Raw genomic sequence first — 14,084 nt, 5'->3', positions numbered from 1 at the left:
ACCTCTCACATGCCTCAAGGCTTGTGGCAAGTAAAAACAGACTAAAGAAACTGCAGGAAAGTGAGATGGGAGAACTAGTAGCAGGCATAAGGATGAAACATTCTATCAGCAGGAAGACTAAATATACCCAAGTCAGAAAACACTAAAAAGGTGCTCTGGTAAATCAAAGCACAAGCTACATGCAACTTAAATTGGTAGACTTTGAAATATATAGATTCTTGGGGGGAGGGGGAGAGGCAAAAAGGAGAGGGAGAAGCACAAAACAATGGACTAGAACTGATGTTTAAAACTACAAGTATAGGGCCGGCCTGTGGCTCACTCGGGAGAGTGTGGCGCTGGGAGCACTGAGGCCGCAGGTTCGGATCCCATATAGGGATGGCCGGTTTGCTCACTGGGTGAGCGTGGTGCTGACAACACCAAGTCAAGGGTTAAGATCCCCTTACCGGTCATCTTTTAAAGAAAAATAAAATAAAATAAAATAAAATAAAATAAAACTACAAGTATAATCCAAGAAAACTTTTCAGACATTTCAAAAGACCAGAAGCTACATGCTGAAAGGGCCAAATGGGAACCTAAGAAAATTAAGACAGAATGACCACCTTCACTATGTATACTGATGCAAAACTATGAGATTTCAAAGATAAAAAATCCTCAAGGCCTTCAGACAAAAAGACTGAATAACAGCACACAAATCCAATCAACACAACATACAGATCAAGACAATAATGAAGTAGCATTTAAAAAAAAAAATCAATACAAAAAGTGTTAATTTCATATCCAGCCAAGCTGTACTCCAAGTATGAAGGACATTGAAAACTAGTTTTAACATACAAGACCTTAGGGAATTTTATACCTATTGCCTTTCTTGAGGAATCTACTAGCAGATGAACTTCAACCAACCAAGAGATAACTGAGAAAACTTCAGAAAAAGGACTAAAGGTGAGCATTTTAATATACATACTATATAAAAGTAAACCGACAACTAAACTGTATGTAAGAATGAGGAAGGAGGACTAAGGTATTAATGTTACATGTTGTTACAAAGAAATTATGCAATTAAAAATGGGGGAAGGTAGAGAAACTAGAATATGTACACACTAATTTTTATATAGGCAACAGGTGGGAATTAAAGGATAACAAAAGAAAAAGGATAAACCTAAAATTGTAAAACTTCTAGATCAAAGCATAGGAGAAACTCTTTGCAAACTTGGGTTATACGAAAATTTATTAGATAAAGTGTAAAAAGCATAATCTACAAGAAAAAAATTAACGAACTATAATTCAACAAAATTAAAAACTTTTGCTCTGTAAAAAACACTGTAAAGAGAAAGAAAAAAATACACCACGAAGAAAATATTTCCAAATCTTTTGTCTGGCAAAGGACTTGGATCTTCATCACACGTTGTACACATGTACTGAAATATAACTCTGTACTCCATAAATATGCACAATCAATACATGTCAATTAAAAACTAAATTCCTTTAAAAAAGTAAAGGACTTGGATCTTGAATATATACAGAACTCTAAAAACTCAACCATAAAACAAAAATACAGTAAACAAAAATGGGCAAAAGATCTGAACACACACACTTCACCAAAGATATGAATAACAAATAAGCACAAGAATAGATAACCATCTTTAGTCATTACAAAAATACAAATTAAAACCGCAATAGTAATAACCACGACACACCTATTAGAATGGTAAAAATCAAAAGAACTGAGAATACCAATTGCTGATGAAGTTGGAAAGCAACTGGAACTCTCATTACTGCTGCAGGGAATGCAAAATGGTACAGTCTCTTTGGTAAAAAAATTTGATAGTTTCTTAAACAGTTAAACATTCATTTACCTAATGACTCAGCAATCACAATCCTAGATACTTACAAAATGAAAACCTACATTCACACACAAATTTTTGTAGAACGTTTATACAAGTTTTATATGTTTATATAAGTTTTATATGTCATTGTCAAAAACTGGAAACCACCCAAATGTCCCTCAACAGCACAAAGGATAAACAAATTTAATTTTGTAAAATAGAATACTTCTCAGCAATACAAAAGAACAATATTCCTTCATACTGTATCGAAACAACATAAATGATCTCAAAAACATGCTGAATGAAAAAAGGTACAAAAAAGTACATAATAATGTAATGTTCCATTTATGTGAAGTGCACAGATAGACAAAAATGATCCATGCTGATGGACATAAGAACAGTGAGGGCCAGAGGAAGGTAATTGATTTGAAAGGCACAGAAAGATGATGTTCAGTATCTTGATCTATATCAACTATTACACCGGTATACATACATGTTAAAATTCACTGAGCTATACATTTAAGATTTCGTGCACTTTACTGGCTATAAATTATACTCAATAAAGTACTGTTAGCTTTTTAAAAAGACATCAATATATCTATTTTATTCAGGTGGTATTCTGTCATCTCTGTTTTGTTTTTAAATATTACTTCCTTAAACCAAGCTTAACTATTTTCTTACCTGAAGCATGTTGTTCCATTCTCTTTTATTTTATTTTTCTGAATAGGAGATGCTTGAAGTGACAGAATTTTATTTCCTGGCAGAGTAATTTGCTTTAGAATGGAAGCTATAAAAACAAAACAAGGAAGAAAAAAATAGAATACAAAAAAAGCAATCATGCCACATTAGAATTCAGGACAACAGTTTTTAATATATATATATAAAATAGCCAAAGAAAATTTCAAGCTGCACTAGGACTATGTTTATTTTATTTTTTTATTTTTTGGCAGCTGGCGTACGGGGATCCAAGCCCTTGATCTTGGTATTATCAGCACCACGCTCTACTGAGTGAGCTAACTGGCCAGCCCCAAAACTATGTTTAAATTCAAACATGACAATGAATTTATTCCCTGCACAAGAAATATCTTACAAAAAAGATCTTTCCATTTCTTTTTAAATGGTCTCAAAATATCTATAGAATTAGCAGTATTATAAAAATATCATGTATAAAAGGTGACTGAAACATGTTAATTACATTTTATATTGGTACATTATAAAAACAGATAAAAATTCTATTTTATACATGTAAGACTGATTTCCAAAGTCAGAGAAAAAACAGCATTATAAGAAGAGATAAGATTATGGCAAATTTTGTAAGTTAAGATAGTCCTTATTTACTAGATTGTTTTATCTAATTACAGAATACCATGAGTAGTTAGTTGCTCCTTTTATTTCCAAACAACATATACCTCTGAGAGTGTCTATCTATGTACAAAGATGTAATAAATAGTTGTTTTTCATTCTTTTGTCATAGGTGCCAACTTTAAAAGACCAAATCTCTCTTCTCTTAGTACGACAACAAAAAAGTTATGCAAAACCCCTCCATCTTTCAAACCCAGTATGATGGGGCTGGGATGGGCCAGCTTCTACCTGGAGGAAACTGGCTGGTAGGTATTACAGTGTTCACTGGCATCTTCTTTTGTCCAGAGTTCTGAATGGTCAATGCTGAGGAATGGGAAAGTGTGGTCAGTTGTTTTGCAATGCCTCCTGAAGGCTGCTGGACTACCTGAAACAATGAGAACTGTCAATATAGTTATTCAACTTAACCTGCCTTAGGAAAGGGCAAGCTTTCAGTTTCAACAACAGATTGTGCTTACCCATCTACAAATATACCTTTATCTTAGCATAACAAGAATGCTTACTTAAAATTTAAATTTGTATGTAGCAAAATTGTCGTGTTCAAAAATTAAAAATATGACTATCTCATACATTATATTATTTTTCAGAGTAAAATTCAAATTTACATTTCACACTGCCCAACTTAAATCTCCACATGGATCCTATTTTCCTTTTTAACTTAACATGGAAAATTTCAAATATGTACAAAAGTAGGCAAAATAAAATAAAACCACCTATACCATTACCCAGATTCGACAATGACTAATTCTTAACCAATCTTGTTTCACCTACACCCCTACCCACACTTCCCTGCCACCCTCATTATTTTAAAGCAAGCCCCAGACAAATCTTTTTATCCATAAATATTTCAAAATACACCTCTAAAAGATAAGAACCTTTTATGTGCCATTTTTAAAAAGTATCTTCCTAAACCATTTGAAAAGTGACAATGCTAAAGGCATTCTCCAAGGCAACAATTCAAGAAACCCAAAGGGTGCAGTTTGGGGATAAAGGAACAGAAATTAAAGTAATAGCAAGGCCATAGTTTTAGCTTCAAAGAAAAAGAAAAAAAATGAAGAGCAGAGCATCATTTTTTCACGTCAAAGAAAAACAGTCACATCACATATTTGAGTCAGCTACTGACAGTGAACTATTTAAAACTTAAACTCATTTACAGGTTGAACGTTCCTAATCAAAAAATCCAAACCCCAAAATGCTCCAAAATCCAAAATTTTTTCTGTGGCAACACGACACTCAAAGAAAATGCTAGTAGCATATCAGATTTTTGGATTAGGGATGCTCAACTATTTGAGTATGTATTCTCCAATATTCCCCAAAAATCCAAAATCTGAAACACTTCTGGTCCCAACCATTTCAGGTAAGGGATACTTAACCTGCATGGCTAACATAAACAAGTAACGGTCTTGCCAGGAGACAGACTTCTGAACAGAATTTTGGGAGTACGATTTATTTCACTTCCTTATTTTTCGTAAATAAAATTTTAAAGTCTGGTGTGTATTACCAAAAAAGTAAAAAAAAGGTAACGAGAAACACAAAATACCCTGGTAAGTAATCCTACAGGAATTAATAATGCCCCTATTGAAGAAATATATGTTGGATTAATTCAATTGCCAGCATTCTGAGAACAGACAAAAATTCTTGAAAAAATGATGCATTTCAATAAAGCTGAGATCATACTCACATATTGTAAAGTTCTAGGAATCAGGTTTAAATTATACAAAGTAATATACATTCAGAGTCCCATCTATGCATTCAGATTGATACTCAAAAGAAACACTCCCAACAATTCTGGCTTATCTCCCCATTGGTATTTTCCTCCTTGACACTCTTTATTGGGTATTCTTTTCAGTATTTTAATTCTAAAAGATAATATTCTAATAAAATATTATTAGAAAGTTGTTCACCAATTAGTCTTCATTTTTTTTTTTTTTTTTTTTTTAAAGATGATCGGTGAGGGGATCTTAACCCTTGGCTTGGTGTTGTCAGCACCACGCTGAGCCAGTGAGCGAACCAGCCATCCCTATATAGGATCCGAACCTGTGGCCTTGGTATTATCAGCACCGCACTCTTCCAAGTGAGCCAGGGCCGGCCCAGTCTTCATATTATTTTTAATGGGTATACAAAATTATAATACAAAGTTTTGGGCTGGGATTTAACAACTCTAGATTCCCATCACTCCTCATTTTAATGACTGTAACACCTAGGGCAGAATATGTACCTAATCTAAAAAATATGGGCAGCATAATCCTGCACACCTGAACAAAATAAAATATAATAAATGATAATGTGTAAGAATTCATTAGCGTTCTTTCAAAGAGAGTACCACGTAAAGCTGCAGTATTAGGCTTCTTATGGAGACTGAAATTATTTCTGAGAGATAGAAGTTGGCCCAAAGAAGAGATATTTCCTCCTACTTGGCAAGCCAAGGAAAGAGCTATTATGTTCTTAAAAAATTAAGTCTTTTGTTTTATTTCCCTCCAAAAAAACTCTCTAGAATTAAGGAAAGAAAGGTAAAGAGAATATACTTTAGCTTTTTCTCTTGACATGTCAAGTTCTAATGTTGTCTTTGAGATGTTGACATAAATTAACATCCTCATAACTCATAGATACTACAGGTCTAGAAACACTATACAATATTCTTTAAGTGACAGTTGTTTTTACATTAACTATGAACCAGGATATCTGATAAGGACATCCATAAGGAAAGGAAATCTCATATGGAAAGGAAGCAAAGAAACACAAGTATGGATTAACAAGTAGATGGGAACGCCCCTACTGTACGATTCTAATTATATGAAGTTCTGGAATAAGCAAAACTACTCTTTTGGACAAAATTATCAGAGGAGTTGTTGCTTCTGCGAGAATGAGGGCGGGAACTGACTAGGAAGGGGCACAAGAGAACTTTGAGACGATGGCAATATTCTATACCTTGATAGGGGGTTTGAGTTATACAGGGGTATGAACTGTCTGTCAAAATAGAAATGTTTTAGAACTGGATAGAGATGATGGTTGCACAACACTGTGAACATACTAAACGCCACTGAATTGTTCACTTTAAAATGGTTAATATGTTATGTGAATTTTACCTCGATAAATTATTTTTTAAAAACTTTAAAAAAAATTTATCCAATGGTACATTTAAAATTTGTGCATGTCACTGAATGTATATTTTACTTCAAAAGAAAAAAAGGTAAACAAATATTGAACTGAAGTTAGTGATTTGCATGTTTAATTATTTAGGAAGAAGTCTTTGAAATCTATCCAAATGTTAGGATGGATGAATGGCTAGAAAAATGCATGATAAATCAAGTATAGTAATTATAAATAAAAGAATCTAAGTGGTTGGTACTCTACAAATTTCAACTTTTCATGTTTGAATATTTTCATTATAAAGCATTTTCTTCGGGAATATAAAAGGACATGTGCACTGTAAATATTGTCTCTAATTAGTTTTATCTTCCATAAATTCTAATGTACCCTTACAAAACATTTTTTTAAAATCCCTCAAGTAAATTTAAACAAACCAGGATTAACCAACCTATATATCAAGACTATTAGTGTATAAATTCTGATTATAGCCCATGAAGAATTTTCTAGGTAACTCCTAATTACACATGATAAATAAAGGGTAGGCCTTACTTGGAACCTCTTTCTTCACCAAACCTTTCATTAGTCTTATTTAAGTGAGATTAAAAATCAACAACAGAACTCTACCTTTCCTCTCACTTTTAAAAAGAATGCAAAAAGGGAAGAAAACAGGCACAAACTGCTTAAGTCTAGATCTTAGTAGGTCAGTACAATGAGAAACTGAAGGTTAACTAATCGAGCAAACAAAATGAACAATTCTTTTTTCCTACTCAATTTTTATTTCCTCTTCTCTAAAGAAAGTACTGGCCACCAGCACGCTAAGCGACTAAAATTTACACTTTGAAAATATTTTCCTATCCTGTGAAAACTGTGAAGTCAGAGGCAATCAGCACTTAAGTCCCGCTGATTATTTCATATAAAATATATTTGTTTAAAACTCTACAAGGATTTCTCCTACTTCAAAATAAACAGGTACAAGAAAAAAATATGATGCAACAACAACAAAATTTTTTTAATACTCTGCATCAATTTATTTTAGGATTTTAGTTTTACTTCAATATAATGGAATCGAAAGTTGCCACGTTATAATACACTAATAATTTTTTTTCATATGCATAAAACAGTAGTATTTGGAGAGTGGCTGTTGAATGTACTTGGCAACTTACCAAATATCTACAATTCTGTTAGAGAAGATATGCAAGTAACAGAGTCATTTGGGGAAATACAAGGGTACTTCGAAAAGTTCATAGAAAGATTCGTATTATCCTTTTCAATTCTATTTTTCTACAAATTTTTTGAAGTACCCTTGTATATATTTAACATAAGAAAATATCTTTAATAATACTAAAACTTTCTGCCTTATCTCTAAGTATAAATCATTCTTAAAGACACTCCCAGTTAGCACTGTCACAATTTCTGCAACCAACTCCCAAATGGTTCAGCAGAAAATTATGTGTTTTGTGCATGTGAGTCAAGAGAGACACATACAAAGCAAATGAGGTAAAAATTAACTGGTCAAACTTGGTAAAGGGTATACATTCTTGCCAGTTTTCTGAATGTTTGAAATTTTCAAAGTAAATAATTGAGGAAGAAACAAAATGTTACTCACTACTTGCTTGACTTTAACTGCCTGTGGAATGCCAGCTGGTTGTGAAAGGACAGAGCCTGGCTGAGTAAGTCTGATTTGGACTGGAGCGCCAATAACAGGCTTGTCAGACGTGGTCCCAGCAGAAGTAATGGCAGGTTTCATGGATGGAAGACAAATAGCTGCAGCTGAAGTTTCTCCAAAAGTTACTGATGGAAGGGCCAATGTTACTGCAGCTCCAGAGATAACTGGCTTTTCATGTTGAAGTGAGACTGCTGTAATTTTATTTGATACGGGTGTCACAAGTGGTTTTGAAGTCTGAAGCAAAACAGTTCCAGCTGTTGTTCCGCCTGGTACAATGGCTGGACCCACAGAATTTAGTGTCACAACTCCAGTTTTTGCTCCTCCTGGACCAGCAAGTGGATTCATAGTTTGCACTGAAACAGTTCTGGGTGTTGTTGCTCCAGAAACAATGATGGGCTTTTCAGACTGGATTGAGGAAACTGTAGTTGTCACCACAGGAGAAGTTGTCACTGTTGTGGTACAGGTAGCAATGACTACCTCGCTAGAAGTCTGCTGAACACACTGCTGAATGAAGCTCTGGGAGTTAGGCAAAAGTTGTCGTAAGGCAATTACACTTTTCTAAAAACATAGGGGGAGGGAAAAAAACACTAATAACTAAACAAATTAGCTACTAGTAAAAATTTTGTATTTCATATCTTTACAACATAAAGCAAATCAAAAGTATATCAAGTGGTTCAGTTAAGGAAACCTGATACCAGTAATTTATATATTGTCGATATCCAGAGTACAATCAACCTAAAGTCTAAAAGTGCTTTCTTTATTTTTCAATATGAAATTGTCTCAGTATTAAACTTATTTTGTATGCCTCATTATCAATTTGGTAAAATAAAACACCATACTATACTTATCTGTATTTATTTAAACCTCATAATAGATCATTAATAACTTCAGTATCTATAAGTTCATTCACACCACAGCACAATCTAGACCTTTTTGTTACATAAATAACTTTCAAACTTCAGATGAAAGTCTTCACATCAAAATAAAGCCAATTCAAAGTAAATTTTAACCTATGAAACAATTTACTTAATGGAGCTAGCATATTTTCCGACCAGATTGTAAATTGGTATCTATATTTGTATCCTGCTGAAAGAGTAAAGACAGTTCTAACTAAAAACTAGTACATTCTGCCCTTTCATCCCTGGGGTTTCTGTTTGCTTTGCATAAAAGACACTCAAAAGTAGATAGATGGTAGGTTATCTTCATGGGCTGTCTGGGAAGAATTCCTTGTTGTGACACTTCATGTCAGTCAGACTGCCTACAAGGAGCTAGAAACAATGGAAGTACTCAAAAAACAAAAATAAAAAGCCAAAAATAAAACCACATTCCCTATTTAAGAAGCAAATGAGAACTATTGCTCCCCATCCTTTATTTTATTTAAAAAAAAAAAAAAAAAGGTTTAGGACATTCTTATCTGAAGAGATTTTCAAAAAACACATATAATGGTAACAAAAGGAAAATAAAAAGCAGGAAATCCCCCATAATCTTTTTTCAAAATTTAAAAATGGCAGAAAACAAACTGCTTTGGAAATACACGAACAAATGATTTAAGTAAGTTTACAGCGGAAATCTAGGAGGGGATTCTCAGAAAAATACAATTAGAAAGAAATGTTAAAGTACTGAGATGTAAAGAACCAATAATATAAATGTACATCTGAATTATTTCTTGATCACCTGACCAGGTTTAAGCTTAAAAGCTGAATTCCTCATCCCTATGCAACATCCAACCCCCAAAAGCTCTTTACAATGAGGGAAAAAAATTCTCAAGAAAAAAGAGCATAAGTTAGACTAATAGATTCTTAGGAAACAGATACAAAGTACAAAGACTTCATAATAATATTTGGTAACCTAAAGGCAGTACTATCTAGCAAATAGCCTAAATTCTAGACCTGTGAGTCTGATCAAAAGTTAGCCAGTTTCAATGGTTTTCTACTCTCTAAAATGGAAAACACTATACTATCAAGCACCTATTCTCAAAAGACTGTAAGAAAATTAAGTGCAAACAATGCAAATTAAATATAAAGTATTTAGCAAAGAATCTGACACATAGTAGGCAGTTACTAATTTTCCTCCTTCTCCACAGTGTATCCAATGAGTAAGAAACACAGATAAACTCAAGGGAGTTGTCCTTATATACAGCACCTAGAGCTCACAGAACCTTTGCACTGATGGGACCAAGGAAAGAAAGGAAGAATTGTCTCTAACTTCTTAAGAGGGTCATCCAGAAAAAGGGCATGAGTCATTTCACAAAGAACATCATTACATTTTTAAACAAATCTATCCAGTCTTAGCCAGGGGCTCTAGAACAACACACGTCAAATCTCATTCAGGTAAATGTACTTAAAACATGTAATATTAGGTATTATGCTGATCCTCCAACTTTCCTTTCTCCACACCAAGTCCTCTCTGGCTAAAACATTCTCAGTTTCTTTAGCCACACTTCATATTACACGATTTATACCCTCCTAATCGACTTTATTATCCTCTTAGGAACAGTTTCCACTATTTAAAGACCCTTATGAAAATGTGGTGCCCCTGCCCCGTTTCCCACTCTTCTTTCATGAGGCAACAAAAGGAGTCTTCTACTATGAAGCCTCTTTCACCTCCCCTAGACAATAAACCCAAAATTTTCTAAAGGCAACTCCTCATTCTATTATGTCAAAATTTATGGGATGAGTCTTGGTTCACTATAGCCCTAAGTCTTTAATAACTTTATAAATTTCAATTTGATCCCTTTTCAACCTCTGAGAATCTACAAGGAATACAGATTTTTTTTTTTTTTTTAGTCTGCCAAAATGAGCTCGTTATCAAAATTATAGTTCTCCAGCAAAATTTTGTTTAACTCAGTAATTCATAGAGAATATACCTAACAATGTAAATTAGTTTTAAAAAATAATAGCCTTTCAGCCAAAGTTGGCACTATGTAGTTTATTATTCTTAAGAGAACATGACTTGTTAGGACAAAACAGAAGGTCCTAGTTTCACACAGACACACACACACACCGTATGTCAAGAATCTTTGAGTATATTCCTGTACAAATTAAGCAATATAATCATTAAGTTATGCTCACGAATAAGATGTTACTTCTGTTTTTCCAAAGTGTCCAAGTGAAAAGAAAAGCTATAGTTTGCAAAAGCACTGAGAGGTTTCTCCCACATTGTTATCTTCACACTGAATTGCTGTCATTTTGAAATATGCAGGTTTTTAATTATCTTAAAGTAATTTAATCCAAACAATGCCTTCAAAGTAACACACATAACTACCTTAAGAAAAGGAACTAGGTGAGGCTGAGGTGAAGACTTGAGCTCAACACAAAGTTTCCTAGTAAATTCTTCTGCTTCAATTTTTGCATCCTGAGGAATGGGAAAAAGAAAAACACTTTTAGATCTACAAATATTTTAAAAGAGGCAAAGAGTATAACTCATAATTGTAGACATAGCAAGCTTTTCATAAATGGCAAATTTCATCATTAGATGGAGATTTTTTTCATATCACCTGTGATATGAGTAAACAAATTATAGAGATGTTTATTCGCAGGGAGTACAAATAAAGGGATTTTTCTGAAGATCCCAGTAAGCAAAGTGAGAGAAGAGCTGACTGGATGAAAAATACTACATTATTAGTCTGTTAAGAACAATTAAGAAGTGAAGACAAGAGGAGTACTACATTTCTTAGGGTCGGCAACAGGAAGTTATTTGGTTTGGGAGCCCTGGGGGTTTTGTTCTGTTTTTTCAATTTTTAAGTCACCTTAACTAGGGCTGGGTGTTTAGCTCAGTTGGTTAGAGTGTGGTGCTGATAACACCAAGGTCCAGGGTTCGATCCCTGTGCCCAGCCACACACACACACACAAAAATCACTCTTGCTGCTACATGGAGAATGGATTGGAGAGAAGCAAGAGTGGAGGTCAGGATATCAATTATAAGACTATTTCAGCTATGCTAGTAAGAAATGATAGTGGTATGCTCTACGGTGACTGCAGTGAGGAGAGGGACAGAAAGACAGAGAGGACTGAGCACTTATTCAAGATCAAATTTAAAGGTAGAATCAAAAGCCCCCACTAATAAATGGGATATAGGAGAAGAAACTAACAAATTAATTAATTAAATAACCTTAACCAAGTTACGATTGTATTTTCAGAATACTATTGCAAGTTCATAATAGCAGTTCCAAAGAACTAAGGAACACTTATATATTGCTTTATACTCTTAAGCATGTCAGGTCTCTGTGAGGTATAAATTATTTTCACATTAATACTAAGATGTGGGGAGGGGGAGCACACAGGGGTCTTTCCACTGTGATAAGATTTACACTGATGGTACAAAAGCAACTGCAGGGAAAACTGTTGGTAAAAAAGGCAATGGCAAAGTTAAATAGTTGTCATACTTTACATTGATATGTACTTGCAGTTAAAAAAAAAATAGACCCAGCTTCACTTTAAATTTTCCCTGATGAAGCAGTGAAAATTAATTTTACTAAATCTCATATCTTCAGGAGGTATCTTTTTAATACTGTGTGTAACAAAATAGGAACCACACATAAATCATTTCTGCTGAAGACCGACGTAAGATGCTCAAGGGAAAGGACTTTGTGATTGAGTCACTAGCTGAACTAGTAGTTGCTTTTTTTCCCATTTTTATTGGAAAGAATAACAAAGCAAATGTGATTACTCAGACTTGAGTATTGGTAGACATTTTCTCAAAAACAAATAAACTAAGCCAGTCATTGTATGGAAAACAACTGATGATAATTTGTTGCTAACGATAAAAATTAAAGCTCTCAAGCCAAAATCAGAATTTTGGAAAATTTATAACTACCACTCCGAGTTTGATAGCTTCTCAGTACTTGAATTTTCTAAGATTGTTGGTGAAATCAGTGAGCATGTTATTTTGATATCTTAAATAACAAATGTGTAAACATTTTCAACATCTGCATAATTCAGTGAAGGAGTATTTTCCAAATGACCAATGCGTGCTATTACAAAAAAATCATACATGGATAAAAGACCCACTGAGAGTGCAAGATAAAGCAGTAGACTCTAAGGAATATCCACAATGATCGAGGAAAGTATTAAAATACTCACTATTCCAAACACCTCTCTAAGTAAGACTAGATATTCTCCAAATACTCCCAACAAAATAACACATCACAAAATAGATTAAATGTAGAAGCAGATAAGAGAATCCAGCTATATTCTATGAAGTCAGACATTAAATGTCTGCAAAATGTACAGCAATGCTACTCTTCTCACTCAATTTTGTCATTTTAGAAACCATAGTTTTCATTTAAACATTATTTATGTTAACATAATGGGGCTTGTTGTTACTTTTGTTTTTTAGCAGCTGGCCAGTACAGGGATCTGAACTCGTGACCCTTGTGTTAAAAGGTTGCGCTCTAACCAACAGAGTGAACCAGCCATCCCTGTTGTTATTTTTAAATAAATAAATAAATTTTTAAAAAATTTCTCAGTTTTAATTCCAACCCCACAGAAACAAAATGCCTTGGGGAGTCCTCAATATTTAAGAATATAAAGTATCCTGAGACCAACTGTTTTGAGAACTGTTTGCTGTTCTAAGCTAAAAATATCTTCAGCTAGAAAGGATATCTGATTAATTCCTAACTGTTTCTATCCATCCACAAAATTCACACAAAACTTTTGTGTTTAAAAGTTTTTTAATGTTTTATGAGATATGTGTTCCTTTCCATCATATCTCTACATCTAGAGTACTCCATTTCAGAGAAACAGGTCACCATATTCCTTTTCAAAACTAGCATACCTGGAGAAGGAAAGATGAGGGCTGGCTGCTAGCTCACTGATTAGAGCGCAGCCTTATAACACCAAGTCATCCGCCAAAAAAAAAAAAAGAAAGAAAAGGGAAGATCAAAATCCTAATGTTTACTTTTTTTAAAAAAAGATCCCCCAGTAAGGGGATCTTCACCCTTGACTTGGTGTTGTCAGCACCACACTCTCCCAAGTGAGCTAACCAGCCATCCCTGTATAGGGATCCGAACCCGTGGCCTTAGTGTTATCAGCACCACACTCTCCCAAGTGAGCCACGGGCCGGCCCACTAATGTTTACTTTTTAAAAATGCCCAAAGGTTAAATAAAAAACTTGTTTATATTACTTACAACTTTAAATATCTAAAA

The 14,084-nt window shown here is 33.9% G+C and overlaps 1 protein-coding gene across 5 annotated transcripts in view; it reads right to left on the bottom strand.

The window, feature by feature from the left end:
- TAF4B (TATA-box binding protein associated factor 4b) overlaps positions 1-14,084 on the bottom strand; it is a 147,092-nt gene that overhangs the window by 110,593 nt on the left and 22,415 nt on the right. For all 5 annotated transcript variants that reach the window (XM_063076909.1, XM_063076912.1, XM_063076913.1 and 2 more), the window contains 4 exons: positions 11,203-11,292; positions 7,879-8,496; positions 3,414-3,549; positions 2,505-2,610 (listed from right to left, as the gene is read on the bottom strand). In XM_063076909.1, coding sequence (XP_062932979.1) covers positions 2,505-2,610; positions 3,414-3,549; positions 7,879-8,496; positions 11,203-11,292 — 950 coding nt within the window. The remainder of the gene's footprint in view (positions 1-2,504; positions 2,611-3,413; positions 3,550-7,878; positions 8,497-11,202; positions 11,293-14,084) is intronic.

The sequence above is a fragment of the Cynocephalus volans genome, chromosome 13, assembly GCF_027409185.1.
Source record: "Cynocephalus volans isolate mCynVol1 chromosome 13, mCynVol1.pri, whole genome shotgun sequence".
In the NCBI taxonomy this organism is placed as follows: domain Eukaryota; kingdom Metazoa; phylum Chordata; class Mammalia; order Dermoptera; family Cynocephalidae; genus Cynocephalus; species Cynocephalus volans.
Note: the sequence above shows the minus strand (reverse complement) of the source record. Positions and strands in the feature narration are given on the sequence as shown.